The sequence below is a fragment of the Cherax quadricarinatus genome, chromosome 44 (assembly GCF_038502225.1).
Source record: "Cherax quadricarinatus isolate ZL_2023a chromosome 44, ASM3850222v1, whole genome shotgun sequence".
NCBI lineage: Eukaryota > Metazoa > Arthropoda > Malacostraca > Decapoda > Parastacidae > Cherax > Cherax quadricarinatus.
In genome coordinates this window covers 15,843,653-15,861,859 of record NC_091335.1, presented here as the reverse complement: position 1 = coordinate 15,861,859, position 18,207 = coordinate 15,843,653, and the positions used below count along the sequence as shown (strand labels likewise).

The window sequence follows — 18,207 nt, the reverse complement described above, 5'->3', positions numbered from 1 at the left end:
TGTACTTCCCATTTCCAGGACTCAAGTCCGACTATATGAAAATAACCGGTTTCCCTGAATCCCTTCACTAAATATTACCCTGCTCACACTCCAACAGATCGTCAGGTCCCAAGTACCATTCGTCTCCATTCACTCCTATCTAACACGCTCACGCACGCTTGCTGGAAGTCCAAGCCCCTTACCCACAAAACCTCCTTTACCCCCTCTCTCCAACCCTTTCGAGGACGACCCCTACCCCGCCTTCCTTCCCCTATAGATTTATATGCTTTCCATGTCATTCTACTGTGATCCATTCTCTCTAAATGACCAAACCACCTCAACAACCCCTCTTCTGCCCTCTGACTAATACTTTTATTAACTCCACACCTTCTCCTAATTTCCACACTCCGAATTTTCTGCATAATATTTACACCACACATTGCCCTTAAACAGGACATCTCCGCTGCCTCCAACCGTCTCCTCGCTGCTGCATTTACCACCCAAGCTTCACACCCATATAAGAGTGTTGGTACTACTATACTTTCATACATTCCCTTCTTTGCCTCCATAGATAACGTTTTTTGACTCCACATATACCTCAACGCACCACTCACCTTTTTTCCCTCATCAATTCTATGATTAACCTCATCCTTCATAAATCCATCCGCCGACACATCAACTCCCAAGTATCTGAAAACATTCACTTCTTCCATACTCCTCCTCCCCAATTTGATATCCAATTTTTCTTTATCTAAATCATTTGACACCCTCATCACCTTACTCTTTTCTATGTTCACTTTCAACTTTCTACCTTTACACACATTCCCAAACTCATCCACTAACCTTTGCAATTTTTCTTTAGAATCTCCCATAAGCACAGTATCATCAGCAAAAAGTAACTGTGTCAATTCCCATTTTGAATTTGATTCCCCATAATTTAATCCCACCCCTCTCCCAAACACCCTAGCATTTACTTCCTTTACAACCCCATCTATAAATATATTAAACAACCATGGTGACATTACACATCCCTGTCTAAGACCTACTTTTACCGGGAAGTAGTCTCCCTCTCTTCTACACACCCTAACCTGAGCCTCACTATCCTCATAAAAACTCTTTACAGCATTTAATAACTTACCACCTATTCCATATACTTGCAACATCTGCCACATTGCTCCTCTATCCACTCTATCATATGCCTTTTCTAAATCCATAAATGCAATAAAAACTTCCCTATCTTTATCTAAATACTGTTCACATATATGCTTCAATGTAAACACCTGATCTACACATCCCCTACCCACTCTAAAACCTCCTTGCTCATCCGCAATCCTACATTCTGTCTTACCTCTAATTCTTTCAATTATAACCCTACCGTACACTTTTCCTGGTATACTCAGTAAGCTTATTCCTCTATAATTTTTACAGTCTCTTTTGTCCCCTTTCCCTTTATATAAAGGGACTATACATGCTCTCTGCCAATCCCTAGGTACCTTCCCCTCTTTCATACATTTATTAAACAAAAGTACCAACCACTCCAACACTATATCCCCCCCTGCTTTTAACATTTCTGTCATGATCCCATCAGTTCCAGCTGCTTTACCCCCTTTCATTTTACGTAATGCCTCACGTACCTCCCCCACACTTACATTCTGCTCTTCTTCACTCCTAAAAGATGGTATACCTCCCTGACCAGTGCATGAAATTACTGCCTCTGTTTCTTCCTTAACATTTAAAAGTTCCTCAAAATATTCTCGCCATCTTCCCAATACCTCCATCTCCCCATCTACTAACTCCCCTACTCTGTTTTTAACTGACAAATCCATATTTTCCCTAGGCTTTCTTAACTTGTTTAACTCACTCCAAAATTTTTTCTTATTTTCATTAAAATTTCTTGACAGTGCCTCTCCCACTCTATCATCTGCTCTCCTTTTGCACTCTCTCACCACTCTCTTTACCTTTCTTTTACTCTCCATATACTCTGCTCTTCTTATAACACTTCTGCTTTGTAAAAACCTCTCATAAGCTACCTTTTTCTCTTTTATCACACCCTTTACTTCATCATTCCACCAATCACTCCTCTTTCCTCCTGCCCCCACCCTCCTATAACCACAAACTTCTGCCCCACATTCTAATACTGCATTTTTAAAACTATTCCAACCCTCTTCAACCCCCCCACTACTCATCTTTGCACTAGCCCACCTTTCTGCCAATAGTCGCTTATATCTCACCCGAACTTATATAAAAAACTCTTTCACTTAGGTTTTCAGGTACAACATAGGGAACCTGTCATCATTTTCATCAGATTTTCAATTATTTTAAATGTTCATCATTACTAAAATGTCAATTTATGGCCAGAAGCATGAGACAGATATTATCTGTAATGACATTCAGAACTTTCTCTCTTTCAAAAAGAAATTAACAACAAATTTCTGAAGTTACTCTAAATATTAGGAACCACTATTTCATTTTGAAAATGCCTAATTAGAGATGTCATGGTATAAAATTTATTTTTTGCTCTTATTCAGAAAATTTAAACTACTGGAAATCATTCTGAATTCAATTTTTTTTTTCTGATTTTGGGATAACAGGAAAACTACAGACTCTAAACTCATAAAGTAAACAAACAGCTAAAGAGGCTATCACGTACTGTTTACCTACACACACACTGACCTCAAGACAAAACTGATAGTGTTCTTGAAGATGCTGGAGAGTTGTGAAGTCACGGTCACTCTCAGTCTGCCATGATTTATAGTCAGTGATCCATGGGGACCAAGCATCACAGGGTGTCAAAGTAGTAGTGGATCCAAATGCTAAGACGTAAAAAAATCTTACACAGTATAATATATGCAGTATACTGTATTCAGTATAGCAAAAATATTACATGTTTATATACACATTTTTTTCTTTTTAACAAGGTGGCCGTCTCCCACCAAGGCAGGGTGACTCAAAAAAGAAACATTTTCACTGTCTTGCCAAAAAATTCACCGCATATATTGTACATTATGCATACTAGCAAAATATATACTGTACATATTTTTATCATACTGACCATTTCCCACCAAGATAGTATAACCCAAAGTGAAACACATTCACTAGAATTCCCTAATCCAATGATCTGCAACATCACTTATTTTTCAAAGTGAAGGTGTCAAACTTCAAAAACTCTAGTCCAACTATCCAATTTTGCCTTGAATAACTTCGGAGATCCAATAGACCACCATCTTTCGCAACTCCACCTACTTTGTTTCCGCCAGTTTGCACTTCATTTTTTTGTATCTATTTCCACCTTTTGCTTCAAAGGTTAACCATCTTTCATGGCAGATTTACCCACTTCTACTTTGTGCTCTGTAAGCTCATTCAAGGGAAAGGATGCTGTGATGCTTGTGAAGGCCTCTTGATCTGTAGAATTTGGAGTTATCCTTCTATTTCTCTAGCCATACCTGTTTACCTCCCAGATCCTAGGGTTGCTGGATAAATGAGCCACCTCTCAAAACTTCCATTTTCATACACCTCCTTGGATGTCCCATATACCTTAGATTTATACACTACAGTATTTTAACCCTTTCAGGGTCGCCAGGCCCTCTCCGAGACTTGTTCTCAGGGTAGCCAAATTTAAAAAAAAAAAAAAAAAAAAAAAAGAATCTTATGAAAAGATAGAGAATCTTTTCATGATCATAATGACACCAAAAGTATGAAATTTGATGGAAAACTTACGAAATTATGCTCTCGTGAAGATAGTGGTCTCGATGATGTTTACAAATCGGCAATTTTGCCCACTTTGAGCCTTGTTTTTGGCCAATTCCAGTGCACTAGTTGACAAAAATCATAACTATTTCGCTAGAACTCCATTTTTCCTATCGAATGAGCACAAGAAACCACCCATTTACCGATATCAACTATCCAATAAAGTGGTCAGAATTTAGCAATTTTGCCAATTTCACAAATTTCAAAAGATGCCAATTTCCGAATAGGGTTCAGAATAAACAATAAAGACATTCCTGGCACTAAAATAACATTTCCTCTGTTCATTAGTCACGTCTCAAGGCCCCTCTTACATTCTTTTGCTTTCCACTTTGAATTTTTATTCTCACAAAAAATAGAAGATTTACTGTTATGCAGACTACTGCATTAGTGTAGAAATGGTATAAATAATATCAGCGCACTTGTGAAAGAATATTACGCTCACCAGTTGACGTGTATTGGACGCATAGCATGATTTGTTTACTGTTGAACTTTGGCAAAAATCAAAGATTTCTGCTAATTTGAGCTCAATTTCAAGGTACTTTTCATTGTAAAACCAATCAAAATCGTTTCAATTTCTGTAATATGTCTTCTATTCTATAAAATGGGACCAGGAAAACTAGAATACCATCATAAATACCATACGAAAATACAGTGCAAAGTCGCTGTTTTAAACCAAAAACACTGTCAAAGTTTTTTTTTCTCATTACGCATGGTGTGCTGCAGGATTTTTTTTTATAGTGCGCACACTGACCACATAGACCCATTCTTTCATATGTAGGCCTACCAGCTTTCTCTCACTAGATTTGAGGGTGCTAGAATTTAGGCGTACTAGTACGTCAAAACCCTGGTGTGTAAGCCGTACTAGTACGTCTGAAACCCTGAAAGGGTTAATTTCCTCCAAACTCCTCTCCAATATAACATTCAATTTTTCATTGCGTAAATTTTTTTACACTCATTACCTTTCATATTTCTGTGTCCACTATCAACCTCTCCCTTTTACACACATTTCCATATTTCACTTACTTCTGCAATTTCTCTTTTCTGAATCTCCCAAAAATATTATATCATTACCAGAGAGCACGCTTTCTATTTTCATTTTACATCAGTCAGATTATCTTTGAAGCTTGCACCTCTCCCCAACATTCTAGCATTCCCTTCTTTTAAATCCTCATCTATAAACTCATTAAACCACCGTGATGATAGCATACCTGTCTCAGGTCCACTTTTACTGGAAAATGCTTTCCCTCTCTCTAACTGCTATAATATTCATGGGTAAACACTTATATGGGTGTGATGCTTGGGTTGTAAATGCTGCAGCGAGGAGGCGGTTGGAGGCAGTGGAGATGTCCTGTCTAAGGGCAATGTGTGGTGTAAATATTATGCAGAGAATTCGAAGTGTGGAAATTAGGAGAAGGTGTGGAGTTAATAAAAGTATTAGTCAGAGGGCTGAAGAGGGTTTGTTGAGGTGGTTTGGTCATTTAGAGAGAATGGGTCAAAGTAGAATGACATGGAGAGCGTGAAAATCTGTAGGGGAAGGAAGGTGGGGTAGGGGTCTTCTTCGAAAAGGTTGGAGGGAGGGGGTAAAGGAGGTTTTGTGGGTGAGGGGTGTGGACTTCCAGCAAATGTGCACGAGTGTGTTAGATAGGAGCAAATGTAGACGAATGGTTCTTGGGACCTGATGAGCTGTTGGAGTGTGAGCAGGGTAATATTTAGTGAAGGGATTCAGGGAAACTGGTTATTTTTATATAGCCGGACTTGAGTTCTGGAAATGGGAAGTACAATGCCTGCACTTTAAAGGAGGGGTTTGGGATATTGGCAGTTTGGAGGGATGTGTAAGAGGGTGGTGTACACACCTACCATCTGACTTATGACCGAGTTCAGTTCCGAGAAACTGGTCGTAAGTCGAAACGGACGTAAGTCAAACTTTACTACTGAATATCAACATAACATTTTTGTAATGACTTTATTTTATTGTTTTATTTTGGTATTTCATGTTTTACTTTACTTTTTATGCTGTTAGTACTATATTTTATACTATAGGGTTTGGGATAAACACTGTGTACAACACAAACACTTGTTTATTTCCCAGAAATTTGGCATAAAAAACACGGTCGTAAGTCGAGTCGTAGTATGTCGAGCAGGTCGTAAGTTGGATGGTAGGTGTATATAATTGGGGCCCTGATATTGTATTCTATATGGAGTTTATTATATTATTTCAGGTCACTTTTTATATTGTATCTTTATATATACTTCTAAGCTGTTGTATCTGGGCACCTCTGCAAAAACAGTAATTATGTACGAGTAAGGTGAAAGTGTTGAATGATGAAAGTATTTTCGTTTTGGGTATTTTCTTTCTTTTTGAGTCGCCCTGCCTAGGTGGGAGACGGCCGACTTGTTAAAAAAAAAAAAAAACTAATCCTTTAAGATCATACAGCACGTCTCTCCTACATACCCTAACCTGAGCCTTACGCTCCCCAAAAAGACTATTTACAGCTTTTAATAGCCTTCCAGTTATTCCATACATTTGCAACATCAGCCACATCTCTACCCTATTTGCTATCCTATGCCTTTTTCAAATCTGTAAAGGCCACAAACAGCACCTTTCCTTTGTGAAAGTATTGCTCACTTATATGCTTTAATGCCAGTGCTTGGTTCACACATCCCTTATGGTGTGTGCTAGGGAAACCTATGCTTGGGATAACACATGGCTGCCTATCTAATATTATTTGTTGGATGCATATTATGACTACAATGTTCAGGGTATTTCTGCCTAGCACTGACAGGCTTTGATCAATCCCTATGACTGGGTGCATGGAGCTTTGCTAAGAACCCAAAGTAAGAGATTTTTCTGCTAACACACTCAGGCCAATGAGTTATTCAATAGTTCACCTGAAACTATTTTTTCTTCTGCCTTGGTATTATGGTGATGCAAGTGCAAAAAAAAGTCTAAGCAATGAAAGACTGGATGTCAGATTGGAGGGAGGGAGTATGGAGAAATATATTGTAAACCACAGTACGGGTGGGGGTTGAACTCATGGCAAGTGAGTCATAAAACTCCAGGCCAGTGCATAAGCCACTGGGCCAGCTGGTTACAATAAGTTTCATCCAACTTGATATATACCTAGTTGGATAAATCTTAAGTATCTAGGTATATGCCTAGCGGTTTACACACTGGCCTGGAGTTTTATGACTCACTTGCCATGAGTTCAATCCCCACCCATACCATGGTTTATTGGCAATCATGTTATTATAATTTTATGACTTGAAATATACATGGTAGTGAACTGTATTGTAAATTTTACATTACATACAGTATCATATGTTACTGTTATCTTTATGTATTGTCGACACAGTGGAATGGGAGAATACCACTGGTAGTGTCATCCTGCCAGAATGTAGTATAATCTATACCCTAAAGTGCCATGGTGAAATTTACTGTCCAGTTAATACAGTTAATATAGTATGATGCTGCTGATAGGACAGGGTTACTCAAACTGATGCTGCCTGCATGACGCATTGCCGCCGCGAGTATTGTCAAATAGTATTGTACAGTGGTGTGCATCAGCCGGCCCAGCCCAGCTGCCAGATGCACGGTCGTAAGTCGAGTGGACATATGTCGAGCAGGTCGTAAGTCAGATGGTAGGTGTATTATATTTTGAAATCTGGGAGGCACGTCTCTGAATGTCATAGCAAGGAGGCTAGAGACTAGGGAGTTGCCGTGTCTGAGATCAGTGTGTGACGTGATTATGTGGAGAATGACAATAACATGTATTAATTTAGTGTGATGGTATGAAAGCATACTTCACAAAGTGGAGAATGGGCTGTTGAGATTAAAGCATTCAGAAAGGACAGAGAAGGAGGGTGTAATGGACATGCTAAGAAAAGTTGCAAAGAGGGTATTAACCTTTTCAGGGGTCAAGACCCTTGATTTCAAACTTGCTCTCAGGGTCAAATAATTTAAAAAACAAAAACAATTGTGAAATAATAGAGAATCTTTTTCCAAAGGTAATGAAACCAAAAGTACGAAATTTGATGGAAAACTTACAGAATTATGCTCTTGCAAAGTTAGTGGTTTCGATGATATTTATGCATCGGCGATTTTGCCCAATTTGTGCCCTAATTTTGGCCAATTCCACTGCTCCAGTTGACCAAATTCATAGCTATTTCACTAGTATTCCTTCTATTCTATCGACTGAGTACAAGAAACCACCCAATTTCCTATTTCAACTACCTAATACGTACAGTGATCAGAAATCGGTAATTTGGCTAATTTCACACAAAATTAAAAAATTTCCAATTTAAAACACTAAACTAAAAAAATATTTCCTCTGTTCCTTAGTCACATCTCCAGGGTCCTCTTATATTATGCTTGTTTTTCATTTTAAATTTTTATTCACACAAAAAAATAGAAGATTTACTGTTATGCAGACTACTGTATTATTGTAATAATTGTATAAATTATGTCAGTGCATTCCTAAATGCATATTAGACTAGCAAGCTGGATGCGTATCAGACAAGTGACATCATTTGCGTACCCTGGTATACTGGCAAAAATTGAACATTTCTGCTACTTTGAGTTCAATTTCAAGCTACTTTCAGTCCTGAAACCAATCAAAATTATCTCTATTTCTGTAATATATATAGACAAAAAACAAAAATGAAAATGATGAAAGTATTTTCTTTTTGGGGATTTTCTTTTTTTTTTGGGTCACCCTGCCTTGGTGGGAGACGGCCGACTTGTTGGAAAAAAAAAAAAAAAAAGTTAATTTCTTTGCAAGGGTTACAATGTGTGTTTAGATTTCATAATTTGATTGGTACAAAGAAAGCCACATCATGCTGAGGCATTTCAGGCAGACTTAACCTAACCTATCTTCCATTCTATCAAATGAGACCAAGAAACTGGGAATACAGCCATAAAAACCATACAAAAATACACTGTAAAGTCACTGTTTTAAACCAAAAATACAACAGTCACAGTTTTTTTCATTATGCACTGTGTGCTGCAGGAATTTCGATTATACGGTGCACACTTACCACATAGATCCATTCTTTCATATCTAGGCCCAAATTTACTGCTCACAGCTTATCTGAGTGAGCTGAGCTCATGGTGTAGTACTACAGAACCAACACTAGCTTCAAAGCAGTTATATAATGGGACTGACACTGAAAAGGTTAAGGAGATCTTGAATGAGAGGGTTTAAGCATGTAGCAGACAGGTTAGATCTGAGAGCATGGATGAAAGAGTTATGTAGGATTTGACATGCTGTTGGAGTGTGAGCAAGCTAACATCTGTGAAGGAATTCAGGGAAATCAGCTAACTGAACTAGAGTTCTGAAAGAGGGAAGTACAGTGCCTACACTCTGTGGATCATACACTCAGTGGTTCACTTGAATTATGATGTCCATGCCCCTTTGGAAAGACAGATAGCTAATGAGTGATGCAGACAATTTTCTTCTATGGGTCACCCTACCCTGATGGAAAAGAACTTATGTAAAAAAAGTGCTTTAACAGATAAGAAGTAGTAACTCAGCAACATTCATTAAAAGATTACTGTAAGCATTACTTACTGACAGTGGTAGATGAAAGAACTGTAGTTTCCTCACATTCACAGAAGAATGATATTTCATAGTTATAACAATCTTCATCATTTTCTTTATTTAAACATATAAGACCTTCCACAGCATTACAGACTAGATTTTGTTGGAGATTATCAGCAGGAGTCTTTGCTGTAAATGGATGTAGCAATGAATTTCTGTCAATATAACATTCTAACTTTATATGAAAATTATAACCAAGAATATTATCAACAATAAATAATAAATTATTAAAAAAATATATTACAATTAGTTATCTGTGCAGACTACAGCTGATGATACCGTTTAAATAATTAATTTTTATCAGCAAAACTTAGAGATGCCACATTGTGTTGCTACCCTGATCTACTGTACATGACATTTTACAAGTTTAGGGTGAGCACTACATCAATCTAACGTCTTACTTTATATTTTTCCTAACCAGTGAGCAAGTTATCAGCATGTCTGACCTCAGTACAATGGCTCTAATATAAAATCAGTCCAAACATAAAAAACTGAAGGCATCAAGATCTGTTAGTACACCCATGAATTTGCAGGATGTCTCTATGTAACTCGTATTTTATTCCATACTTTATTATTAAATGCTTAGACCTTACATAATCTTACATTTATTGTGGCACTACAATATGAAAACAACGAGCACCTCAGTTCTCCCACTAGGATACAACATGCACATACAGTAGCCTGGAACCCAACCTGCTGTATAAGTGGTGCCCTCCTGAATATCCTTATTATTTAATTCATAAAGATTTTCAGGGTTATTCATCACTGTTACATAAACCCTCTAAATCACAGTTACAGCACAGACTTCAAGACACCCAGTTGAGAACAGGCAGCTGTTGGCATGAATCTTCTGGTATGAACTTGCTACCAAAATTTTATATAGTTGTGTATTTCAGGTATGCATGAAGACTTTTACATAGGCCAGAGGTCACCAACTGCATTACATTCTTTGAAAAGGTCACAGCATACACAGCATTATGGACAGGACTAAAGTTAAAAAACTAGTCTTTGTAATACAGTAATTTTAAAATTAATAAGAAATAATATTACCCATATTGATTATTTTTTTTTTTTCAACAAGTTGGTCGTCTCCCACCGAGGCAGGGTGACCCAAAGAGAAAGAAAATCCCCAAAAAGAAAATACTTTCATCATCATTCAACACTTTCACCTCACTCACACATAATCACTGTTTTTACAGAGGTGCCCAGAATACAACAGTTTAGAAGTATATCTTTCTTTCTTTCAACACACTGGCCGTATCCCACCAAGGCAGGGTGGCCCAAAAGGAAAAACGAAAGTTTCTCCTTTTACATTTAGTAATATATACAGGAGAAGAGGTCTTAGAAGCATATATGTATAAAAATACACAATATATCTCTCCAAACTGCCAATATCCCAAACCCCTCCTTTAGAGTGCAGGCATTGTATTTCCCATTTCCAGGACTCAAGTCCGGCTATATAAAAATAACCAGTTTCCCTGAATCCCTTCACTAAATATTACCCTGCTCACGCTCCAACAGATCGTCAGGTCCCAAATACCATTTGTCTCCATTCACTCCTATCTAACACGCTTACAACATATGTAATTGACCTGAGGGCAGCATGAAGAATTGTATTAATTCATCTTCATAATATATGTACATGACAACTTTGCTTTTGTTACTTACTCCGGACCTCCCTGCAAGTTGCATTAGCAGGAAGTCTGCATTCAAAATCTTTGCGCATACTAAGTATGTCCAAAGTTAATATTACCCCTTCACTGTCTTTCTTTGAGCTTCTAAAGTATGGTGACCATTCATTGCACCTGCAAATATATACACATTATACAACAATTACTCACAGATAATATAATTACTGCATCTAACAAACACCAGACATCTCTGTAAGTCTGGGGTCAAGGGGATTTTATTTCCTGAAATTACAGGGTATTGATTCAGCTCTGGAATTACATCTTTCTGTACATTCTAGGAAAAGTTCCTTATGTGAAGTATTTCAGGCAGACTAAAACTAATACCAACTCTAGTACAAGTATTAGAATAGAAATTTTAATGTGTATTTTAAGTTTTGTGTGATAGTTCAACATGAATGATTCTTGCATGCAAATAAAATAGATTATATAATAAGAGGTAGCAATTTAACCCTTTAAATGGCTGTCAGTTAGATGTATGTTACTGATACCAGGGTCACTCATGCAGATCTATATTTTGAGCACAGCTCCCTCAGATAAGGTGTGAGCAGTAAATTTTGGCCTACATATGAGAGAATGGTTCTGTGCAGTGAGTGTGCATAAAATAAAAAAGAATCCTACCCCACACAGTGCATGATGGTAAAACTCTGAGGCAATTTCTAGGATGACTTTTATAGCTTTATTATCTCTTTCTTGGTATCATTTGATAGAATGGAAGATATACTACTGAAATATAGATGATTTTGGCTGGTTTCAGAACTGGAAGTAGCTTGAAATTGGGCTCAAAATAGTGGAAATATTCGATTTTTGCCGATTTTCCTGAGGATAGGCAAGGCCCCCCAAACTCCGCAGTCTGTTTTACGGGTTTTTAACCCTTTGGTGGAAGAGGGTGGTAGTGGTTGTGATGGTGGTAGAGGGTAGTAGTAATGGAGATTTGTGCAATGTGGAGTAGGATGGAAAGATTTGTGGCATTAAAAAACAAAGAAGGGAAGTGACCCCAGATAAGGACTTGGTACCTAGAGTCCTTATGGAGGGGGATTCTCATTCCAAAGAATAACCTCTCTTCCCTCTCCCCTCCTCCCTGTCTTCCATCCACCAACAACAGCCTTCAGTAAAGGTAGGTGCCATGCTGAATGTTCATTCTTTTGTGCATGTAAATCTATCTTTATGGTAAAAAAAAAAATTTCTGTTAATACTTCTGGGTATCTGGAACGGATTAAATGGATTCACATTATTTCTCATGGGTAAAATGGTTTCGCAAATCGTCAATTTCGCCATTAGTCACACTCTGGAATGGATTAATTATGAAAAACAAGGGTCCACTGTACAGTACACTCATTACTTACCTTAAAATATTTGTATTCTTAATGTAGGGTGAGAGGTGAGTAGGCGAGATAAAAACGAATAAACGAGAGAGAGAGAGAGAGAGAGAGAGAGAGAACGAGTAAGAGGACAGAGTCGCCGAGTACTTATGTAAAAAAATGCATCTGGTTATGGTTGATACATGTTCATACAAACAACTTACATTGTGTACAAGTTGTCTCCACAGTGGTACAGTAGAATAAATAAAGACCAACACTTCCATTCTCATGTAACATCATTTTTAGAAGGAATGATGCTCTGACAGTTATTATTACACCTACCATCCGACTTACGACCTGCTCGACACACGACCACTCGACTTACGACCGTGTTTTTTATGCCAGATTTCTGGGAAATAAACCACTATTTGTGTTGTACACAGTGTTTATCCTAAACCTTACAGTATAAAATACAGTACTAACAGCATAAAAATAAAGTAAAACATGAAATACCAAAATAAAACAATAAAATAAAGTCATTACAAAAATGTGATGTTGATATTCAGTGGTAAAGATCGACTTACGTCAATTTCGACTTACGACCGGTTTCTCGGAACTGAACTCGTTCATAAGTCGGATGGTAGGTGTATTATTATTACTACCAATTATTATTATAACAAGCTATTATTATTATTACAAATTATTATTATTATTATAATCCTAATTAAAAAGAAGTGCTAAACCCACAAGGGTTGTGAATAGCTATAGATAGAGTGAAGGCATATGAAAGAAATATTTTTCTAGTTAAGTAACTGGTGTTTGACTAGAGAAAATGTAATTCTTCCAACACTCCTACAAACCGCTTGGCAAACAAATCTCATATTTATGTCAGTTTTTATACTGTGGGTGTATGCATCATGTGTACATGTTACGTAGCATGTTTATTATGTAATTTTGAAAAAAATATCATAGATGGATTAATGGGAATGTCTATATTAACGTAATATATGACATTTTATGCACCCAAGAGATGATTATATGGCGTCAAGAGTAGAGAGACTTAGTGAATTTAATGTGTACCTGCATGCCAGCACAATGTGTAAGTATATTTAGGTACAGGTACACATAAGTATAATTATCAGAGTACATATAAAATATGTAATAACTTTAAAATACTTGAAATTTTGGAAAATTTCCAGACATAATAGAGAGTTGTGCTCACAGAGAATGTAAACAAACTGGGTGGGGCATGTGGTATTAGAAAGACTGCTCGCCGTATAGCAAGTTTTGGTCATAATTTGAAATCGCTGTATTAGCAGAATGCCATAAAGCGGGGCCCTACTGTATATGCAGAAAGTTTGGCAGATTAGACAATATTTAGAGAGAGCTGCCATATGCATATTACCACATGTATTCAAAGAAAGTTCAAATGGTAGATCAATTTTTTGCAGTTATACTTACACTACAGTTTTTAATGTTGCAGTTTAAAAACTGTAGTGTAAAGCACCCTTCTGGCAAGACAGTGATGGAGTGAATGATGGTGAAAGTTTTTCTTTTTCGGGCCACCCTGCCTTGGTGGGAATCAGCCAGTGTGATAATAAATAAAAAAAATAACTTAGATTTTAACCCTTTCAGGGTTCAGAGGCCAAATTTCAAAGGGTGCATCAGTGTCCAAGAGTTTTCAAACAAAAATTTTGTTTTTTTCTTATGAAATGGTAGAGAATCTTTTTCTGAAGGTAATAAAACAAAAAGTACGAAATTTGATGGAAAATTGACGAAATTATGCTCTTGCGAATTTTTATGTGTCAGCGATATTTACGAATCAGCGATTTTGCCGACTTTGACTCCGATTTTAGGCCAATTACATTATTCCAGTCGACCAAATTCTTAGCTATGTCACTAGTATTACTTCTATTCCATCGATTGAGCACAAGAAATCGCCCAGTCAACTGTTTCAACTACAAAATAAAGTGATCGGAAATTGGTAATTTGGCCAATTTAACACAAAGTTCAAAATATTCTAATTTCAAAATAGGGTCCAGAATAAACAATGCAAGCATTCCTGGCACTAAACTAACATTTCCTCTGCTCATTAGTTATGTTTTCAGGCTTTACAAATGAATTCCATTTTGATTTTTTATTCACATAATGAATTTTTATTTAAACCAAAAAATAGAACATTTACTGTTATGCAATATTGTAATAATTGTATAAATATCATCATAACATTTGTGAATGTATATTAGACCCACCAACTGGTGTGTATTAGACGTGTGAGGTCGTTTGTTTACTCTTGAACATCGACAAAAATTTAACATTTCCGCTACTTTGAGCTCAGTTTCAAGCCATTTCCACTATTAAAACCAATCAAAATAATCTCTACTTCTGTGATATATCTTCCATTCTATCAAATAAGACCAAGAAATCTCAAATACAACTATAAAAAACATACGAAAAACACTGCAAAGTCGCTGTTTTAATCGAAAATCATGGTCTCAGTTTTTTCTCTCATTATACACTGTGTGCTGGAGGATTTGTTTTATGTGGTGCACACATACCACATAGATGTATTCTCTCATATCTAGGCCCAAATTTACCACTCACAGCTTATCAGAGTGAGCTGAGCTCATGGTTTGGACCCTGAACGCAAAGCCATAGATCTACGGGACGGACCCTGAAAGGGTTAACATGTAACATGAACAGTCTTGAGGGGAATGACATTTCCAAATTCTATTTTTTTGTGCCACCTTACTAGACAGGCTTGCAGACCACTGTCAGCAACAACCTGGTTCAACAAGCAGTTAACAATGTACTATGGCCCATGGCAGGGCTTTAAGAATAGATTAACTCTTAAAGTCAGTCATAGGTATGTCACAAGTAAGGAAAATGGGAATGAAAATCATCTACGTATTTTGCAAGGTTGAAAGATTTTTTTTTTTTTTTTTGGAAATGGACTCCCAAAGATGCTAAACTGAGAATGTAAATAATATAATCAGAAATAGGCAGAAAATAGAGTATTATCATGACTATTATAATCATAGGGAAGGACTAAACTCATAGGAGTCATAATGTGGGGAATGGGAGGTAATTAGGTTTGATGTCAAGAGGAGGGCGTAACTCCAATTCTTTGGATCGAGAGCTTTTTTTACATAATCTAATGTCTATGACACATTTTTAGTGAAGTCTTCATAATTTTCTAGAAGTTTGATATCTGCACATTTCTGGCAAGACAGCTAATGAATAAGTGATAGCAAATATGTTTCCTTCTTTGAGTTGGACTATCTTGGTGGAAAATGGCCACTGTGGTGTAAAAAATAACAGCAGAAATTTTAACTTTTGGCTTTGTGAAGATACACTTCTTATTTCTAAGCACAAATTCTTTTTTTCAACATACTGACTGTCTCCCACCGAGGCAGGGTGACCCCCAAAAAAAAAGAAACACTTTCGCCATCATTCACACACAGATATGACAGTTCAGATGTCACTCCAAACAGCAAATTTATATACTAATGTAAATACTGCCTCTCTTTTACAACATACCTTGAAGGGGTTTGAATTTCAGGATATGAAGTAACACGGCTACTAACAGTAGTGGTAGTAGCAGAAGTTGTAGTATGTATAACATAAGGAATAACAGTGGAAGTAGCAATTGTAGTTTCAGTGCAATTTTCCAAATATTTGCATTGCAAAGTGTTATTCTGACAGAAACATTGCTCACATTGAGATATTTTCTGCCATTCTCCAGGCTGAAAGAAATTATTTATTATAATATGTTAAGATTTTAAAATGTTCATAAACAAATAACTCTTAATTATTAAAAGACTTCAATGAATGCTAATTTCCTTGAGAGGAAAAATATTCATATATGAATTTCAGCCATGATTATGAAGATAGAAGTTTTACTTCTGGTCCAACAAGGCAGCAATGGTATTTGTATACTCACAGTTGGTCTTTGTGTAATACTAAGCCCATAAGAGCAACTTTAGTGCAGAGGAAATAGTGATCTAGAAGAATTCACTACTCTACCAGATTTTTTTTTTTCAACATGTAGGCCATTTCCCACCAAGGCAGGGTGACCCAAAAAGAATGAAAAGCTCTACCAGATATCAGTTTTTATAAGTATTTGCCTAAAGAGCAAAAAGAAAAAAATCAATCACAAAATACTTATACAGCATGAAAGTTTTAAATATGTCAGTCTGAATGATATAATGAATCAAAACTTAAGAGGTGATAAATGAAATTCTAGCACTGAACTAAAGTGTGATATTGTATTACTGCACATTAAATAAACCATCCTACTCCCACTAAGCTGACAGAAGTAGTGTGAAAAAAATCAGAGCCTAGAATTTATATATGATTAATGAACTAATAAGACACACCTGTAAAACTTGGCCATTAGGAAGTCTACATCTGCATTCCACTGCAGTAACACATCTGTCATTATTAGTCAAGAAGAAACCTGGTGGACAAGCGGAGTTCCTGTTTTCCTCAACACATCCAGGTGCACAAGCATCACTAGTCTAAGAATAAAGAAATTTTTAAAAATAAAATTACAGAGGATTATATTTATTATAAAACAATCTATGTACATATCAACTATTATATTATATACCAAGAGAGTTCATCCTCTTTTCTAGGAAAGATAATGTTGTATATTTTATGAAATGCAATGATTTAATGTTAATACTTACAAGGCAAATCCCACTGGCTTGCAACACTGATGTATAGTACATACATACTCTCTCACATGGCATTGCACACTGCCTGTATGTCATGGCAGGGGGGCACTCTGCAATTACAGTTGCATCATTTAAAATGTATTAATGTTGGTAGGATTACTGACAATATGTAACGTAAAAGGACACAAGTGCAACTAATGTGACATTTTATTGTGGCAACGTTTCGCTCTCCAGGAGCTTTTTCAAGGCGTTACAAACAATACATGGACACAAGAGGGCATATATAGGCTTAGAGTGAGGTGTAATACTAGTGGTAGGACAATCAACTTGCACATGAGGAAAAGGTTATAAAAGCTATTACTTGGGTTGCACAAAAATAGGTTAGACAAATATTTCTGTTAGTGGTTGGATCTGAGAAGGTCTGTTTCATTCTTGTGAAGCAGAGACTATGTGATGGCAGGGTTGACTGGTTTGAGGAGAATTTTTGCTAATACTTCAGAGATGATGAAGCTGCCTTTATTTTGCTTGGTTGTGTTAGAAACAGTGATTAATGATGATTCAAGGCATTTACGTCTGCAGAAATTTGGCTCTCTGATTACTAGTCAGGCATTGTTGAATTTCATGAACTAACTGGTGGAATTCTGGTGTTGTACGCAGGCGTTGTTCAAGTTGTCATTCCTACACGCGTTAATGTGTTCACTGAGGCGTGTTTCAAGGTTCCTAGCTGTTTCACCTAAATATATCCTGTCACAGCCTCCACAGGGTATAGTGTAAACTCCTGCATTGATTGGTTCATGGTGGTTTGATTTTGTCCTGGCTAGATCCCTTATGGAAGTGCTGGATGCAATGGCAACTCTAGTGATAGTTTGTGCGAGTCGCCATCACATCCAGCACTTCCATAAGGGATCTAACCAAGACAAAATTGAACCACCATGAACCAATCAATGCAGGAGTTTATACTATACCCTGTGGAGGCTGTGACAGGATATATGTAGGTGAAACAGCTAGGAACCTTGAAACACGCCTCAATGAACACATTAATGCATGTAGGAATGACAACTTGAACAACGCCTGCATACAACACCGGAATTCCACCAATCACCTCATGAAATTCAACGACACCCGACTAGTAACCAGAGAGCCAAATTTCTGCAGATGTAAATGCCATGAATCATCATTAATCACTGTTTCTAACACAATCAAGCAAAATAAAGGC

The 18,207-nt window shown here is 36.9% G+C and overlaps 1 protein-coding gene across 1 annotated transcript in view; it reads right to left on the bottom strand.

Moving 5' to 3' along the window:
* Window positions 1-18,207, bottom strand: part of LOC128697360 (hemocytin) — a 444,623-nt gene that overhangs the window by 243,510 nt on the left and 182,906 nt on the right. The window contains exons 47-52 of the mRNA XM_070093851.1: window positions 17,004-17,101; window positions 16,692-16,832; window positions 15,853-16,058; window positions 10,992-11,128; window positions 9,294-9,452; window positions 2,653-2,792 (exon numbers count right to left, since the gene is read on the bottom strand). Of these exons, the coding sequence (XP_069949952.1) occupies window positions 2,653-2,792; window positions 9,294-9,452; window positions 10,992-11,128; window positions 15,853-16,058; window positions 16,692-16,832; window positions 17,004-17,101 (881 nt within the window). The remainder of the gene's footprint in view (window positions 1-2,652; window positions 2,793-9,293; window positions 9,453-10,991; window positions 11,129-15,852; window positions 16,059-16,691; window positions 16,833-17,003; window positions 17,102-18,207) is intronic.